At 39.3% G+C, this 20229-nt stretch overlaps 1 protein-coding gene across 1 annotated transcript in view; it reads right to left on the minus strand.

The window, feature by feature from the left end:
* MRTFA (myocardin related transcription factor A) overlaps nt 1–20229 on the minus strand; it is a 104618-nt gene that overhangs the window by 67259 nt on the left and 17130 nt on the right. Inside the window, exon 5 of the mRNA XM_032105849.1 lies at nt 10297–10558. Coding sequence (XP_031961740.1) covers nt 10297–10558 — 262 coding nt within the window. The remainder of the gene's footprint in view (nt 1–10296; nt 10559–20229) is intronic.

Consider the following 20229-nt stretch of genomic DNA (forward strand, 5'->3'; position numbering starts at 1 on the left):
ATCTTTAGTATCAAAGGAGTTGCTTTTTATGTGCCCACCAACACAGAATACAAACACTATGTCCTAGGTCAGCAATGGCTTCAGATACTGCTACTTTGTGAGTCAACTCCAATTAATACCCAAGCAGTAAATAAGCACAGCCCCCTGACCTGCAGTCTTGAAGAACTTTTGGTCTACAGAGTGCAAGCTCTACCAGGATAATTTATTCACCCAGCTTAGGCCATGATTCTCCTATTTCTTCAGTGGCAGTTCAGAAACTCTGATGACTTGACTGGGACACTGTTTCCAGCTTCCATCTTTCCAGTAGGGCCTCTGGAGATGAACATCAGGACCAAGAAGATTTGAGAAGTTAAGTCTTTCCTCAGATAAGTCATCGTCCTCATTTCCTCAGTCTAGCTCTCAACAGACAGGAGATCCAATTTCAGCCTCTAAAGTCTCAGTTTACCCAACATACAACTACCTCACTAAGCCAAACAAGAGCAGCCACCAAGAGCATCTGAAGTCCCTAAATATGACAATTGAACGAATTGGTCTCGCCATCAAGTAGCGATTTTCCTTATCTAGAAGCTTGTAATACACTTCCATTATTCAAGACAGATCTTTAAAACTTATTATGCACATGTTCCTATTGTCACACTCCATTTCCCCACCCATCTTGAGAATCCATTTACGTAAACATTCGCCTGCTTCTTGCTTAAGATTTTTCCAGCAGTAGTTGATCCAGGAGAGAAGAGAGTGACCACTGATGGAAGAGGTGCAATAAATCTGTATTCCTCATTAGGTAAGGTAAGCTTGCCAGGAAATTGCCTCAACGTTACAGTATACCACTGCATAATCTAGGACTAGGGTTAGCTGATTTAAGCAAAAGCTCCATACAAGTACTCCTTAGTGGGAGAAACTCTCACCCTCAGAATTAAATGAAAGCCTCAGGAGTTCCCATTAATTTGGAAGTGACAAGAAACACAACCACAAATAAAGCTTTGAGAAAAAGCAATACTAATACGAAGGCCGTTTTCTCCATTTTAACAAGTGTTATTTTATTATGTGAGTTTCCTGAGAATATACTGCACAAATTTAGTTATAATTACCCTGAAATGTAAATTCCATGGCTATTCCTTGTTTGGGGGAAAAAGAAAATTAAAAAACTTATTAGAAACAAAGCACGTTAAAGTCAACATCTTTTTTCAGGCTTTCACATAAGAGCTTTCTTTACAGCAAAGCCAGATTAGATACTATTCTGCCATTTGCATCCTGTTCAATACCAAACGCCTTCTTAGTGTCTAAACCCTACCTCCAAAATTCACAGACTGCAAGAGTACAACTAGAGGAATGATGTATTATGTACAAACACCCTTCCAAATTGAGACAAACACTACATAAGATGTAGGCCTGTCTTTCCTATCTACAGTGGGAGAGAGAAAATAACCACACTTTGGCTCTCTAAACAACAAAGAATATGTCAGGACTATAAAAAAAAGGTCATATATATATAATCTTCACAGATACTTAAAAAGAACATTAAAAAACCCTATATTAAACTAAGAAATTGCTGGTTTACTTGTCTCTTTCCCACTCATTACTTGAGAAAAAGAAAAAGCATTTTACTTTCAGGAACAAGTTTGTCTTCACACTTTTGGCATTACCTATGTACTGCTTTTCAGACAGTGCTGCCCAAGAGATTAAGAGTACACAAATGGAAACCCAAACTCCTAGGTTACTACAAGTTTGTGGTGAAATCTTACCAAGGTTACAGTCTCTACAGCTGCCATCCATAGAGCAAAGGTCATTCATATCTCTACATATATTTATTAAGTTTCACAACTACATAATGTCCTAGAGCCTCAGATAAAACTGCCCTACAGAAGTATATCATGCTCCCATTAACAGATAATTCTCACTCTAGCATGTCTTACATGTGAGAAATGCAATCCTGTCTTTATCTAAAGGGTAAGCACAGCATCACAAAAAGGCCACAGTGCTTACAACGCAATCATGTAAACAAAATACCATTGTCATTCTCAAGGAAACAGACTTTCAAGATATGAAACAAGTATTGGAAAGTTTCAAGTAAGAGTTTTTCCCAAACTACGCAATTTAAAGTCTCTCCAAAGTATCAAGAATATGTTTAATCAGAAAATAATTAACAGCAAAACCACATAAATCAGTCAAAAGCTAAACAGAGGAACAACTCTTTAGAACAAGTCTTAGCTTTGACTGGAGTTTTCTAATCTTCATAAGCTACATAAATTTAACTCTGGAGACCAACAAGGGAAGAAAAAAGAGATGATTTTATCTCTGATGAAGCTCTAAATTGAAAAGTATTTAACATCCAAAAAGTACCCATCTGCAACCTGAACATGAAATCACTGCAGTTCTCTAATTTGTCTTTATCCAAAGTCACACAACCTCCTGGCACTTCCTATATAGTTCAGCAACCATGATTCACTAGCAAAATTTAACCACAGGATATGTTTGGAGTGATACCTGATTGGAGTGTTGTCATCTGCATTTCTGGTTCCAGCAGTGTCATGTTGATCCTTTTCTCAACACTTACAAGCCCTCAAAGACCTCTCTTTATACGGACACAGATATGTTAAAGAAAAAAAAATAATCCAAGAGGACTTCTCAGCTTTAATCTCATTCAAAACTTGCATGAAATGCTCATCCTTATATGATGAAAACTGTGCCTAGTGAGAAAACTCAAGTCTTTCAATATGCAGTTCTCTGCTTATTCACCACAGGCAAGCTGGAACAGCCCAAGATCAAATTACTGCTAGGAGAAAAATGAATACTCAAAGGGAGAGCAAGATGTGTAGTTTGCAGAAGTAAAGTCCGCCCCTTGATGCTCTGTAAGTCGAAGGGAGGGGTCGGAAGGGGTCAGACACACCAGAACTGGCAGTTTTTCCCCTTTTATAAGAGGACGATGACGTCTTGGGTAGACTTTCAGTCCCCTAAGGGGCTCTGCTGATGAGGCAATTTCATTCCAAGGACAAGGAGACACAATGTTAACATAAACACGCAGACATCCTCAGCTTTGAAACATGGCCAAAGTCATATACATCCTGCTGATAGATCAGTCACTTTTCTTCAGCCTTTGCCTATCCTTTTTCCTCAATAATTAAACTACTCCCCTAATCAATTTCCCTTGCTGATCTCTAAACCTGAGCTACTCTAAGAGATGGTCGTGTCTGTTTCTTCAAAACAAAAAACTGGCCTTTGTCACTCAGACTTTTCCCACCATGGATCACACCCTCCATCCAACCAGACTAGGGGTTAAAAAAATTCAGTCTTGTTTCCCACATCCAAACTATCAATTGCAAATTATTTGGGATAGTGGACAAAACTTTTATAGTCAAGTATTTATTGAGTAAAAGATAAAAATAGAATTAAGTCTTTCCTCACTAGATAATTCCAGCTCCCAACTGAAAGGAAATTCAGTCTCGGTCTCTAAAGAGTCTCAAGTAATTTGCCCAACAGATAATTTAATTATCTTAACAAACTAATTCCAACACTTCTGTCCCCAGAGCATCTTTCCCTTATTCCCCATCTTTCCACAAGGCTCATCATCGTTTCTCTTTAGGTCATCTAAGTAAGTAACTGCATATATTTGTACTAAGCCCTAAAATATATTGAGCTGTGCATCTAAGATACAGACCAATTTTTAGGTTTTAAATCCCTTTGTAGCAAGTCAGAATCCCTCTCCAGCCACAACGGTATGCATAAAAATGAGTACTTCTGTGTGCAAAACTGCTGAAGCCCTATTTGCTGACCCCTCTAATGTGAAATAACTTCAGGACTTCTCTAGCACTCAGATACAAGAACTCCCTGACAGCTGCTCAACTGCTGAGGGAAGAGCATGACAGGTTTTAGCAACATATCTTCCTTCCCACACACAAACACATCTGGAACTTTAAAGGAGGCAGCAAAACCTCATTTAGCAGCTTCAAAAAATGCAGGAAAATCCCTTAGAGTAGTGATATTGTAGTATTTATCTGATTTTCACACCCCTTACATCAGCAGTATGTTGTAAAAGGACAAGAATCAGCTCATCTGGGTTTCTCCCGAACTCAATTTTTTTTTTTTTGCAGTCCTACATTTGCAGCTAGAACAGGCAAAAATTGCAGGCCTAAAATGCTTCTTCTTGCTGTGCAATCTCAATGAAAAGGAACTGCAGCAGCACACTGTAACCTGAGAATTCAGAGACACTAGTGACAGAAATAAGTCATTTTACCACCTACCCTGAATATTCATATGCATCATAAATAAAGGAAAACATCCATTTTTAGCAGAAGGTATGCTTATTTTTGTTAAGATACATGGAAATACAAGAGGAAGCAGTATGACCCAAGTGGAAAGGAAATCCTTCACAGTGTCCAGGAACATCACTTAACACCCTGAAGTACGCACGTGTGCACTGTCGGTGACCATGAAGGGGCAAATGAAATTTAATGCATTAACCAGGATGTTGCTTATTTGACCAGCAAGGAAGATGAAGACTGCACTACCAGATGTCTTCCAACAGAGATTCTTCGTTATACTTCGTGGCAATGTATCGACTGTGGTAGGGGGAGAGCTACAGCTGCAGAAGTGGCTGATAGTATTCCAATAAAAATTAATTATAGAAAGCCACACATTACAGAAGCAGCAAAGGTCCCAAAGCTAGGATTCACTTGGCTAAGTACTAACAGCAATTGACTATTGTGAAATAGTGCAATCTTTCTCGCGTGAAGCAGCCGCTCTCTGTTTAAGTAGAACAGATTGAGAATCCTGCTGAATGGCATTCTCCCTTTAAACAGCCAGGCTTCTTTTCCCCATTACTACCCTTAACACTTAAAACAGCAAAACCAGCAACAGAAGTCCTTACACAGACAAAACAGCTTGACTTGTTTAGCAAGCAGTTTAAATTAATGAAAAAGAAATGGTTTTTAAACAGCTATCAAATTATGTGTCTAATGTTCATCCATCAGCCCTGAACCTTGAAACCTCAAGGCAAACTGAAGAGAGAAACTGGAAAGGAAAAACAGAAAGGAGAGGAATAGTACAAGCCAGTGATTGTAGAAGGGTGTTAGTCTTGTTAACTTGATAAGGAACAAAAACTTTGTTGAGAGCTAACTTGTTAAAGCCACGACATTAAAGCTGCCTTTGGCATTATTCTTTCCAGTTCAACTATTCCCCCCCCATCAGTATTTAAAAGTTTGTTTAAAATATTTCATGGAGATTACCACTTCTCAGTTGTTTGGTAGCTCCCATCAGTAACAGGCCAGTCATTTCTGTCATGCTCTGGATCTCATAGCTCTATCAGACAGCATGCTAAATTTATAGTCTCGTGGGACATAAAGTCTCTTAACACAAATCTATCCAAGACAGACTGGTTGTTTTTGTTCTAACAACCATTCCCCGTACTCTCACACAAGAGAAAACAGCAAGTCTCACTGGAATGTGTGTGAAGGACAGATCAGAGAAAACTATATATTTTCTGTCTTGGTCCTTTTGCTACAACACAAACTTAATCTTCTTCACATCTAAGTTCTGGATGAGGCAGTAACCACCCCTTGGTAATTACATGTAACTTTGAGTCACACTATTCCAGAAGGCAGACATATACTAGAAGAAAAAAAAAAAAAAAAAACAACAAAAAAAAACCCCAAACCCACGCCAAACCACAAAAACTGAGAAAACAATTTCAGAATACTCTTATCTCTTTAAAGTCCTTTCTCAGAAATAAAATACCATCCTTGTTTATAAGCAAACATGCCTAGCTTCTCAAATGAGTTCATGAGTCACATAATTCACTTCTTAAAAGGACAGTTTATGGTATGATTTGAAGAAAACGTTATTAATGTTTTTAAAGTCAGAGTAACAAGAAGACAATAATAAAATTTCCAAACCCCTACAATAAGTTGTATTTGAAGTATTTGAATCTAACTGTATTCAGTGTAATGACAATTCAAAATGGGAAAGGGATAGCAGAGGAGGAAGGTAGAAATGTATAGCCTAATAAAAGAATTATAGGAGCAAATCACCTACACAATTATTTAAAACAAAATAAGGTCCCCTAATACTCGTGTATTTTAGTAGTAAATGGGCATAAGAACACAGGCATTAAATTAGCTCTTTAGAACCATTTTAAAAGTTCAGCTCTGCAATTTCTGAGTATAATCAACAGCTTAAGTAGCAACTATTTATCCTATGCTTTGTACAGCACTAACACGAGTACCTTCCCATACCTAAAGCACATGCCTTTTATGTGAGTTGAGTCATACTGAAATTCCACACATTCCAGCTAGACTCTTCCCCCAACACATATGGTTGCCTTTGTAGAAGGCAACTATCCCAGATCAAGTAAACCCCAAACACTGGCAAGCTGGTGCAAGCTCCGTCCAAACCGGTAATCATGAAATGCAACAGTTCACTGGAAAGAATGTTACCTCATCTTCAACAAGCCTGCAGTGAGAAGAAACCAGGACTGCCCGTGGGTTCTTAGACAATGTTTTTCATGACCCCTGGTCAAAGATAACTATGAACTCATCGGGGGGGAACAGGTCAAGAGAGAGAGTCAACAAGCTAGTGGAGCAATTACCATAATTTGAAATGAAGGTGAAGGAGAAGGACTTTTTTTTTTTTTTTTTTTTTTTTAAGAAATTATCAAACTACCTAGGATTTGTATACTCATCAGCTGGGGGTTTTCTCTTTTTTTTTTGTAAATGCACTCATCAGGGACTTGTTCTAATCCTGCCCTAAGGGCTAGGAAAAGTTATCTTGGCATCTTAGTACAGGTGACTTGAGAAAAATCAAGATATACTGAAGAGCTTCAGATGACTCAGTATGGTCTTTTTCTGGCTTGTGTGGCAACAAATGAGTTGGTCACAGGTAATCTCTCATAGTTAAAAGAAAGTTGAGGCCTTGATGAACATGGGTAGAAAAAGAGAAGGAATGTAAATCTGGACTAGAAAACTCACTTTGAAACACAAATTAAATAACTACACCTTAAATGTCCCATTAAGCTTGATGTTTGAATAGAACCTAATAATTTTGTCAAAATAATTTACTAACACCTTACCACATAAGGTGTCCTTCCACTGAAGTGACAAAAAATTGTTTCCTAGCTACCTGTGTTCAAATGCTTCATACTGGATTTCTATACCCTTAATATCTTCTATTGCATTTTAACTGTGTAACTTAGCAGCAGCTGTTCAGTCAGGTTGTTCAAGGTCTTTACACTCGTGTCCAGCTGTACCTATCCTTCCAGGTACTCACGCCTACAAGGAGAATGCATAGCTGTGATAAGGGAGAATATGAAGAGAAGTCTGGATCTGAAACAAACCAAAAGCAATTAAAAAAGCCCCAGAAACTGTGTCTGGCTGCTCTTCAGTTCTAAGAGAAGGAAAAAAAATTTTAAAAGCCATCTGCAGTCCTAGGGCACATGGCAGCATGCGTATACAGGACTGCACTCCCAGCTTTCCCATGAGATACATAATTCCATGATGCTTCGCAAGCCAAAGAAACTGCTATTTTAACTCAGCTAATAGTTTATGTTCCAGAACCACAGTCAGTCACAACAGATACTGTACAAACCCATGCAATGCTTTTCTACAGATACCTACAGATAAGCCAAGTCTGCTTACCAAAAGCTACAGAAAGAGTTAATCTGTTAGAAACTCTCAGCTAAGTAGTTAGTTCAGCTGTGAGTCAGCAGTGCCTGTCTAGAACTGCAAACAGGAGACCCTTTGACACAGATAGGCAGCTTCCAGCAAGTCTCTTTCTTACCACCTCCTCCCCTCCCACTGCCACTCAGCTTGCATCTTCCTCATACCTTGAATTTGGCAAGTTGTCACAGAAGCAGTTTGACTGCACAAGATATATTCTACAACCACTTTGGATTGCTCAAATATTTAAGCAGATTGCCATCTCAACTGGCAGATCATCTCTGAACGTTTTTTAACATGCTTAAAGCCAAGGACACAACAACAACAAAGATATACCATATTTTAAAAAGGAGTTTTAACAAGCTCAACAGCTTTCAACAGCTGTGCAACCTCCACCCCAAGATAACGAAGAAGTTCCCATTTGAAGGAAGACATTTATTCATTCAAAATGCATCAGCTAAATTTCTTAACAGCTCACTAAACCAAGTGTTCTTTTATGCTGTGACAGTTTGCAAATAACCATATTTCAACGGAACTTTTAACTCTCATAGTACTTTAATGAATGTACACACAAACAGCACACAACAAAATACTGCAGCCTAGGAGAAAAGAGCATTGTGTATCTCCTGTGTACCTCCAAAGATAAGGAATATTCAGGTAATCTAGCTCAGGGACTTTGGACTTTATGCCTCGCCTGAAAAGCTGCCCCTCCGGCAGTAAAATTCCCACTATTGTGCTAAGCCCTGATAAAGAATCAGCTCTGAAAAGACCCACCTAATGAGTCATTTCCGGGAATATCCTAGTTTTCTTTGGCAAATGCTTTGGGCAGAGGTGCTCCTTTTCAAATACTTTTAAAGCACAACTCTATTTTACCTGTTCCAGTCAAGCAGATTTGCAGCCCAAAATGACACAGCTTCAAAGCTGAGTCCATAAAAATAACATTATTCTGATAGAGGAAAACTATCTACTTCTGTAAAAGATTCCCAAAATACCAATTTTTAAACTTATCCCAACAACTGAATCCAGTGAAGACTTTTGCTCCCGTACCAGAATATCCTTTCTTCTGAGCATAACAATACCATTCAAAGTTTCATTTTTTAAGATGTAAAAATCAAAATGTCACCTTCAGGTGGCCAGCTGTCAGGTGCTGGAAACAAAGGCTCATATGCTTTTCCCATGTTCCAGCTCACTATCACTTTCAATGCTATCTCAATTAAATTCCATTTGAAATCCTTCCTTGCCTTCGAAACTATAAAATGCCCAAGTCTACCATTAGCTGAGATGTACTGAGATCACAGTCTACCTTGCTGACTAAAATTCCAATTTTCTTCTATTCACCATCACCACCTTTATCTCCATCTGTTGTATTTTATCTTAGAAGACTGCAAACATTAAAGATTAGAAGTTTTTTGTTCTGTTATTGCCATTTCTATCTTCTCCATTTTTTGTAAACATAACTGTGATCACATAATGATGGTATAATGTATATGAATGAGGAAACTCTTTTTAACCTCTTAAAAACCAAACACTTAATCAATTTAAGTTAATCAATTCTTCCAAATTGCAAAATACTGATACACTATTCAGAGAAAGGCATGGTCATTTTCTGGAGATAAAGATCCAGCCATGTTAAGTGAGGTACCCCTTCAATCCAAATTACTGTCGTCAGTGCACATATTCTAAATCACTTTACCATAAGCATTGTTTTGGCTATAAAGCCACTCTGAAGCTCCCCAGCATTTCTAATACGCTGTGCCATGCAACTCCATAATGTCCAACACTGTAAGGTGCACAGGACTCGACCATGCTCAAATCCACAGTACCTTGCAGGTGATAGCATGAATTCAGACTGTAGCAAGACCCTCATATTGCCAAGAGTTACCAACATATACCCCAGAAGATGGGGTGAAGGGAGATCACCAAAAGGAATTCACAAACAGAAGCCACCACGTATCAAATGGTTTCATCACTCTCTCAGAGGATGAGTCTGAACATGCAAAGGCTTTCATGGCAGCCTGGTGATCCTGAGCTTCAGGCAGTTAACAGTCTTTAAAAGCCAGGAATTCTGGTCACTGAGTGACCCTGTATTTTGCCACTATATAGTTGCCCATAAGGTACCTGCAACTTGAAACATACACAGGCCATTCTCACTCTAGGATCAGAAGGCCTACTGGGACATTTAATTTTTAACTCTAGGTCTTGCTTCTCCTTCCAGGAAGTCTGAAAGGACCTATCAGACATTTGCAGTGAGAAGGTTACTCATTCTTGGTAAGTGTAGACCAAGGTGGCAAAGAAGAATCTACAGATGGCTACAGACTGAAGGTGAGCTATCACTTCCCTTCACTGACTGTCTCAGCATTGCACAACTCAGTCACCACAAAGTACAGGAAAGCTGTTTCTGGTATTCACCTAACATAATAATATAAAGCATTTATCACTGGAACTCTGTGGAACTTCCACAGCCACTAACATCAATTCTTCCAATCAAACAGTGTAAATAGGTTTTGTCAACTCTAAATCATTAGTTTTTCCTACCAGAAAAACATAGTAAGAAGCAATAAAACGCAGATCTGTCATCAGAACGTGTACCGTGACACCACCACTTGGTGAGGACACACTACATGAGACATGAGCACACTGCACCCCTTACCATTCTTCCTTTCACTGAGTGGAGGGAGGTTGGGGTTCCGGCCATGATGGAGGTTGAGGGTCAGCTCGGGCTGCAAGGAGAGCTCCTGCAGCTCATTGGCAACAGCTTCGCTCTGCGGGCTGGGGGCCGCTGACAGCGACACCAGCACCGGCTCATCTTCATTTTCGCCAGCCCCTCCTCCGTCCAGCCCATTTCCAGCAATGACGGAAGGGGGCAGGCACACCACGCCGGAGAAATCCACTTTGGCTTTCGTGATGGCAACCTGCAAGACAAAGCAGAAAAATATAGACCGTAAATCTCACATGACAGTCTTAGCCATACGCCCAGTTCGACGTGGTGTCTTCCATGCTATAGAGAAACACGTTGAGTTCGTGTGATCATTATCAATTGAAATCCAACGAATCACTGAACCTTGCTCAACTCAGCAGTTTAAAAACTTGTATAGACCTCCAACAGCATCACCACAGAAACTACTGATGAAGCTACAGATCATTATAATTTTCTTAGAAAGTATGAGAACATTCTCCATTTTTGGTGTTTTAGGAACCCAGTCTTGAGAAGACAGACTGAGTCACTGCAGTGAAGTCAGCCTATTTGGAACCTTGCTAAACTCTTGACTACTGTCCTTTTATATCAGCAACAGTGTTTTAACAACAGTCTACCTGAAATCCAGTCAGGTAAAGTAATCCTTCATAATAAACTTGGAAAGACAGCTGAGTATGACAAATGAGGATTTTCAGATAAAAATCAACTGCATTTCAAAAACTAATTCTCTTGTTCCATTCTCTCCTCCCCATTTACAGTCAGTGAAAATGAATAAAAGAAAAATATTCCACATAAACAAAAAAGCTTTTCTGCCTCAAACCTCAGCTACAGTAACCAAAATGTGCAATACATAAAGGGCTTTAATGAAATAAGTGATTTTTAAAAGTTTTATTATATTTCCATAATTCTTTAAATAAGTATTCAAAAGCCACTACTATGTTCAAATTAAAATTCTTTTCTGTTCAGTAGTTTAAACAGAAACAAACCAGCTGTAAGTCTCCAGTGAAATGGTTACTGTGTCAACATTTAAACAGTAATGGACATTATACAAGGGCAATCATATTTGGTTTTGATTAATGAGGATGGAAGTCTCCTGCTTCTTAGCATGCTGCTGTTTCAACCAGTCTAATCTTGGAAGACTCTGCTGCATTGTTGTAATTTAGCAAGCAAAAGGTATTTGCAGAGGCTAACCTCAAACTTCAAAAAGATGCGGGTAAAACAACCTAAATAAAAACCATCAGGATAATCCTCCAGAATTCAATCAAAAAACAAACTTGAAACAACTATTTTAACAATATAGTTTTTTATTAAGTATTCCCCACTTAACACTCATAATTAACCTGGATAAGTGTGACAACATCAACACATCCATAGCTGACAAAGGAGCTCAAATAGTCACTTCCCCCATTTGCGTATTTCAGTTGATTAGCAACATTTGTTCTGTAATATCCAGAATAAAGTTATAAGTAGTACAAAAATTTGTTTCAAAAATGTGTTCAGTGTATATTTAAGACAACAATAAGAATTTACTGGTAATGAAAACATTATTTCATTCATGTTGTCATATATTCATTCCCAGAACCCTATGTCATGATCTGAACGGAAGCAAAGAAAAGAAGGGTGGAGAAAAAAAGCAGAAAACAACAAAAACCACCAACCGAAGCTGGTGCTTGTTAAAACAAATGAGACTGAGCCAAACCTTACTGCCATATGAAGTATTTGCTTTTACTTCAGTTAAAATTTGGCTAGAAAGTGCCTACCCCTTCCCTGATATTTTTGCTGTCCAAAGCAAACATAGAATCATATCCATTTGACAGCAAATTGTAGCGGTAATCTGAAAAGAGAAAAAATTGGTATCATGCCCTTCTCTTAACAATGGATAGAGAAGACCTCAAAACACACACCCTTAAACCACAGACTTAAAAGAACAGAGTTTGGTACACCACAACAACCTTTGCAAAGGCTGGAAAGAGTTAAAACACAACCAATATAGTTGGCCACAGGCCCTGTCCCTGTAGGATGGGAGACTTGTGGAACGGGGCTAAAAGGAAGAGTAATTGCCCAATTAGGAGGCTGGCTGGTAAGGGCTGCTGTCACCACATTAGAGGAGCCAAAGCCAATCTGCTTTATGGAAGGAGACGTACTGGAGACATTACACTTTGCCTAGTTCCACATGGTGGTCAGATCATGCAGAAGCACAAGTGCAGCCAGGCCTGAAATCACAAACAGGTGACAGACATATCTAACACTCACTCCACAAGGATACGGAATGGCAGAATTCTCAACCTTCCCTCCTCAATCTACTCTAGAAAAAAAAAGATTTCCTTCCTCTTCTCAAAAGGTGAAAAAAAACCTTGACATGTCTCAAAATATGTAAGATCTGCTTCAACTAGGTAAACAGAAAATGTCTTCAGGAACTTCAAACATATTGGATTTTCTTTTCAAGAGGAATTTGTAACCTGCATGATGAACTAGGAAAATCACATTTCAAACACCACTTTAACAACAGTGTTGTAAAACAAAATCTATTTCCCTAATCAGTATATTGACATTAGCCAGACTACTGAAACTCCATCATTTATGGAAAAGCAGGTACCAAGCCACAGTAAAAGCAGTCCAGCAGAGCCAGCTACAGCACAACAAGGAGCAAGAGACCCATGCTCACACACCAGTTTGCTATGTGACCTTGAGCAACACCATACCAAACCCTGTTAATTAGTACTGGGATTACAAACCAGAGCTCCTCCAGTAAATTGTCCAATGAAACTTCATCACAGTAGCTGGACTATCTACAATTGTACCTGAACCTGCACATTTCCTAACTCATGCAGAAAAAGACACAGATGGAAGGTATCTTAATCCTAGCTGGCATGTCAGTCAGTGTTTGTCCCACATCAAAGGAACACAGCTTAAGCAAAACTTGACTTGACACTCATTCTTGCTCTGCCACTATGTCCTGAATTGTGCCAGAAGTGCTGCTTGTAGAGCCATACTGTGAACTGTATCAGAAAGCTGATCCAGCTGAAATGCAATCTTTCATCTGGATCAATTCCTCCATACATGGCACAGTTGAACCAGCACGGTACAGTGGAACACCGCCACAAAATTTAAAAAAAAAAAAATCAGTCTGACTCTGTGCATCTCAAACAATCTGGACAACAATTCTGTCCAAGAAGGGCTGCAGCTCAAATAAAACTAAACTGGGGTTAACCACTAAACTATTGCCTTTGGTAAGCCTGTCTTCTCCTTACTCCGTATCACCTCCCACTTCAGACCAGAACAAGACTCTGCAATGACACACATTAAACCAATTAGAAAACCGACCCAGGTGTAAAAGCCAGTCTTTTGGTTCACACTCCTGCTATATCAGGTCCCTGTTTGATGTGCAGTACCACCAGCACTTGTGCTGGCACTTCACAAGGACAGAACCAGATTATACCATTAGTACATCCAAACATCCAACCTCTTCCTAAGGGAAAGAGAACTCTTTTTCAGATCAGTGCCAAGTCTTAGTATGGAACACATCCCCACATGAAAAAAAAAGAAAAAAGGCATCCAGTCCTCAAGATTACAATAAAAGCTATCATTGGATGAGTTTGATTTAAATGTTTTCAATTAAAAGTCTGATGAGGGCAGAGAGGGATTTGAAAGATGCTTTGAGGATTTATAATCATTCATGCTACAATGTTTGGAAGTCCTGTGAAAGACATGGAATCCTTTCCTGCAACCAACATAAGTCTGTTTCTAGACTTCCCAGACAGTTAAACCACTCTATAACTGTCATTGTAGAATGATCAATCAGATAGTTACACACATTAATATCTAGAACCTAATTAAAATTTTACAGTGTTTGTTTTCCTGTCATTTCCAACCAGACTAGAAACTTTCCCATAGAGAAATGTGCCATGCCATGATCTTTAAGTGAGTCATCCAGAAGCTGATGGATAGTAGTAAGACCAAGTATTTCTTATCCTTAATAAGGGTTTCAGGGTAAGTACCCTCAAGGATTTGTATCTGTTGCCTAACCAGGCAAAAGCTTTCTATCATGGCATTTTTCTACTTTCAGGCCAGCTGCTTCTGGGACAAGAGTGGCTGTGATACCACAGATGTTCTACAGCAGCAACATCAGCTTAAGCAACCTTTAAGTCCTCCACTGTCCAGCTGCTCATTTCTGTCCCTACACTGTCCCTTCTTCAACTGGGGAATCTTATTTAGCTGAAAACCAGACATTTTTTCCTGGGTATTCAATAAAATCAGTTCCCCAGGCCATTGCCAGCTACACACACAGCTGTGTACCATAGTGCATGTGTCCATATCCAACATAAATGTTGGATAGATTAAACTATTTAATAAGATGACTGTTACCAAAAGTAGCCATCCTGATTTCTTTTTTACTTCCTTGTGCCTTATTCTCCCTCATGATAACCAAGTTTTTGCGTGGCTGGCTGGCAAGCCACATCAGCAACAGATGCAGATTAAAACTAGTAGTGTGTGTGTGTGTGTGTGTATGATCAGGTCAAACTGAACACAGATCAGTTTCTTGATCTGGTTCAGCCTGTGCTGGCTGACAGGAGGTGAGGAATGAGCAGGCTGCACTGCTCCTTTTGTTGGCAGTGCCAGTTTAGTGTCTAACCAGAGGATGTGGTTGTATGATACAGCTAAGTTGATCTAAGCCAGCTCTTGCCAAAAGGGGCGGTCTTGGATGCATGCCTTTGTTGCTTCCCTGTGCCAACATTGGTGCTTGTCTGCCCTCATGATGGGATGATTAATGGAGCTAAAATGACAGGAAACTAATCCTAAACCTTTCTCCCCCTCCCAGTTTACTTTTCACTAGCTTACTGTTGGGCAGACAGATTTCCATACTGTACATGTCTGTCCATTTCGTTTCCCTCTCACCTTCCAGGCTTTGAGCTATCCTTCAGTGATTCTGGATGAGCAACTTTAAGAGGAATTTCTATGAGTAATTTTGTCACATGGTAAATGCAAAGTGGAATACTGTTTTTACCAATGACTAAGATAATCAGGTTTCCTGTGTGTTTACTGTGATATGGTGTTGCAATAGCAAGAGGATGCGCTTAAACAGCTATCGTGTAAAACAAGCATCAGAGCAGTTTAGTCTTTGTAGTTTGCAGGCTTGATAAAGGGAATACTTTTCTGAAAATTCTTAATGGCTGTGGTTCTTAATCCTATACCTTGTGCAAAATTGATGCTGTCTTGTCTGTCTGAAATTGAAGTATTTAAATGCCTTCAGAAGTTAGAAATGGATAAAGATTATTTATATGTTTACAAGTAATGTCCAATGTTTCTCTTGATCTCTCAGATCCATTTCCCCCCAGGTGTCATGGTTCATGCTTGTAGTGTTGTAACAGTGGTTTTGTGTTTTATATGAACATAATTTAAAAATTCCTGGTTCCTGAGAGCATGCTATGGCTCTGCATGATTTTGGCAATATTCATAATTAAGATCTTGACAGTCAGTATTTAAACGAACCAAGGAACACTGTCACCTTCCCTTACATGAAAACTCAATAACCAGAGTAAAACATAGAGTAAACATATTTCAAATTAAAACATAAAAGAAATTTTTAAATAAGTAAAAATCAAAGAAGCACCGGGAAAAAAACCCAGAACACATACAATTCCCAAATCAAGAAAGGACACCTCTCTAAACAGCTCTCCCTTGTTTCCATTATAGGACCAAGTTGCCAGGGCAATAGCAATTTCCTACCGATTTAAGAATTGCTAAGCAACCTCCAGCACCTAACAGCAACAGCATGTGTGTGCAGCTGGGCTATTTTGAGTAGACAGGGCATTTTTTTATTTTAAACTTAAGTGCAGCCTTCTGTTAAATGATTATGCCAGCTGAGATCATCCAGCTAAGAGACAAATCTTGGGGCAAAGTGGTTTTAAGTGGACAAATCTTTGAAATGAGCGAGAAGACTTGAAGAGAATACCATGACATGCCCAAAAGCAACTATACTCCCCAGGACATCACAAATTAAAAGAATAACCCAGGAGAAGTGAAGTTTTCAGCAGGTGGGAGCAGAGGCACCACATTAGCTTGAGAAGTTAAAACAATCAGAGTGAGAGATATCTTTAGATATCAGAGTCACCAAAAGGAAGACCTATAAAGTTGTATTGAAAAAATTATTTCAGTTCCTGTCAGTCAGCTTAACTTAGGCACACAACTGTTGGCAGAATTAGCTAACATGATGACACTGTCCATAAAGAATATACAGTAGAGTCAGCAGTGAGGCAAACATCACAAAGACTGTATCCTGGAAGAGGTACAGTTTTGAGGACTTCTTCAGGAACCGCCTTAAGAAACCAAACTATGCAGACCACTAAAAAGAGGCCACCTTAGATTATGGAGTTTTATCTTAACACACACATTCCACATGCATTTGACTTCTGCAAAATGAATCTGTCATCAGCTTCCTTCACTTTCACAGTATTTGGGAGCAGGGACGGGCAGAGGGGCAAAAGCAGTCAAAAAGTAACCAAATTTGTTCTGGATTAGAACCAGTGATCTGGAGGTGTAAACTGTCCATTCTACCATGATCACAAGCCACTACCCTGTAAAGCCTGTATTATAAAGGCAAAGATGGCAACACATGGGAATGAAGATGCTGGTAAAACACAGATGAGCACAACTTTATCCGAGCTAAAGAACCGGACTCTGTATGTGTACTGTGCCGGTAACACTGCAGTAACAGAGGATATCTTTGAATCTTCACCGTCTCTCTCTCTACTACCACCTCCAACAAATCTAGCAGCACAAGAGTCAAAATATGCTTGGGCCAGCAAGAAATGTTATCAGACAAAAGGCATGAACAGCTGTCTAGAGACGTGAGGACTTGAGGGAGAAAAGATGCACATCTAGTCCAAAGCAATCAACTGCATCATTTGTGGTGTAGACAAACACAGCCTTGCACATGATTTTAACAACCACTCATCAATAATGATATTTCTCAAGCCCTAGATATTTCCTTCATAAAACATTAACATTTCCTTCACTCCATCCAGCAGTGATAGAAATTTTTTAAGAGGTCTTGAAAAATGATTAAACATTAATTTCTTAAAGCCCACAAATAGCAAGCTAAGAAATGTAGTTTGACATTCCAGCTATTTTTTCAGAAATATTTTTCATTCTTCAATACTTATTTGGAGGAACTTTGTGGCTTTCAAGCTCATGGAATTTTGGGTACACAGAGAACTGATAATACCAAAGCTAGTTTGAAGATTAGCAATGATATTTAGAACAAACAATCCTTGCTGAAAAAAAAAATGAACTCTTCACCAATTTCTGAAGTTCTTACTTTTGTTCAGAGCATGAATGAGGACATCCTTCTAATTTCAGAGGACATTAAGCCTCAAACTGGTAAAATCCTTTATAGACACCTAATTCTCTCATACCACTCAGTGTGTGAATGAATGATCTAGCTTGTGAGACTAAAAATCATAGCTACTGAAGAAATAACAATTTCTGCTGAAGTTCAAAGAACAAAAGAGAGCAAAAAAGATGTCATGTGTCAGTGGGTACGCTAATGTATATTAGACCTTGGCCACGATAGAGCTCAACATCACAATTAAAAGAAGAATTCAGCCTACTGCTACCAAGCTGTTGGTTCCTGCTGCTTTCCTTTTGTCTAATGATTGTGCACCCATGGGGTGACTCAGCTCAGCCGAACCAGCAGACGATTCACTCTGTGAAAGATCAGAAACCATTTTTTCCCAGATCAGTCAGCTGGCTGGCCGTGCCTTGTGGCTGCACAATCACCAGCTCTGATGCAAAGGAAGCAGCAGGAGTGCATGGCTGTGCAAAGGTTTGACCTGCCTCTGCAAGAGCAGCACACTGAAAGATCAACTTAACTGTAATGTCAAAGAGCACACTTAAATATCTAGCAGCAGTGCCAACTTAGGCAGCCTGCTACACATTCCCACTCTCATACCTTCCTCAGTGTGAAACCAGCATAAATCTTAGAGAGACAACATGTACTGGACCAGATGAAAAATTATCTAGAGAAAAACACTTCTTTCCAGGAGGATGTGTTCTCCAGAGTGGCTCACCATGGCCACAGTAACAGCTATGCCAGCAAAACAGAGGGAGCTGAGAAAGGGAGCAAGCTGTCTGAGCCTGTGCTGCTCCCAAAGAAATGCATGATATGAACTGCAGTGTGTTTGGAACAGACTGCCTGCTTTCCACCACCTTCTGACTGGCTGGCTTCCTTGCAATTGCTGTTTGATGCACCTTTTAAAATTTCCTTCATGTTAAAAGCAAAGCATTCCTCCCCACCCCATAGGGGCAAGTAGTGGAAGCAATGGATTCAGCTAGCAGCAAAGGCATGTGGCAGTGGATGCCTACAACCGATGGAAGCAGGGAGGCTACAGCAAATTAGAAGAGGGAATGCTGATGATCTGCAGCCAGATGTGAGCTTTGACTTGGAAAATAACAGCTGAAAAAGTATGAAGGAACTCTTGCTGAATATGGATTTAGAGCAGACTGAGATGAGAAAGTCATTGGACAAGACAAGCATGGAAGGAAGACCTCAGAAGAAACGCTTTCAGACAGAAAACTTGAAATTTGAGTCTAGAACTGGATGACAGGACATAATGAAGTGGTGACTTGGGCAAGGCAAGAAAGACAGCTCAGGGAAAAATCTAGACTAAAATAAAAGAAAATATTTTTTTTAATTATAAATTTTTCACAGAAAAAGAAGAATTAAAACAAAGATAAGGTAGTTAAATTTCAGTCAGTTCAGTTCCTGGCACAAACACGCATTGCAGCACAAAGCAGCAGGCAAAACAGCAAAACTGTAGAATCTTAAGGATTTTTTGGCAAGGTTTTTTGGCAACTTACTTTTGTGTGTCTGAGGAAGTAGTTTCACATTTTATCTAATTCAGTCTGACCACGGGCTGTGACTGAGATTGTATGTCCATATTGTATCACCTCACCACAGTTTGAAATTCTCACCTTCTCTTTCAAGTAGTGACACTGCAGCCGTAGAGTAAGTCAATTCAGCTTGCTGTTCTGATGGAAAGCTACACCTTGAAACATGCTTATTTGCCCATCGTGATAGCAACCTGAACCATGCAACCATAGATTCCTCAGATCTCATTAGAAAACAAACAAAAAAATACAAAAAAACCCCACCCTAAACCAACAAACAGAGGAAAAAAAAACCAGAAGAGCAGGGCCCACTGAAAAATGACAGCTTTCAGTCACCTCATGTGAAGTACAGTGTAAAACCAAGCCTGAAACAGTCTGCAAGAAGTTTTCTGACCCCAGTCACATTCTTTAGTCATGCCAGTATGAAACTGTCTACAGAAATTAAACCAACTGGTTTTGTCTCTGCTTCCCATCAACGGACACTGGGTGTAGGATTCAAATTTCTTTGCATTTATTGGCACCTTCTAATGCAGCTACCCAGCATGACATTCACTAAGTGGAATGCCCAGCAATTGATTTACTAGATATTCTGTTCCCTTTTTCCCTTACAACAGCTGACTTTCCACCCTTGGATTTCCCCACTACTGAAAACAGGTAAGAACTTTCTTCAGTGATTCATAGAGAAGCTAAGATCAATATTACTGTCTTGTTTAAGCTAACCAATTTATTGAAAAGAAGTAGCAAGTGCTACCTAACATGGAAATCTAATCAATGTGAGTAAAAAACATGGTGTTCACCCAATTCATAGGATACCAAATTCAACCAAATTCAACTGCTTCTTTCTTTGAAACAAGTCTTACTAATTGCTCAGCAGCACTGAAAAGTGGACATGTGTGCTGTTTATACTCTTTTAACACTATAAAGTCCTTGCTGCACAGCTGTCACACTTGACACTAAAACAAATTCAAAATATTTTATCTCTAAACAATACTATCCCTC

Source organism: Corvus moneduloides, chromosome 4 (genome assembly GCF_009650955.1).
Source record: "Corvus moneduloides isolate bCorMon1 chromosome 4, bCorMon1.pri, whole genome shotgun sequence".
Lineage (NCBI taxonomy): Eukaryota > Metazoa > Chordata > Aves > Passeriformes > Corvidae > Corvus > Corvus moneduloides.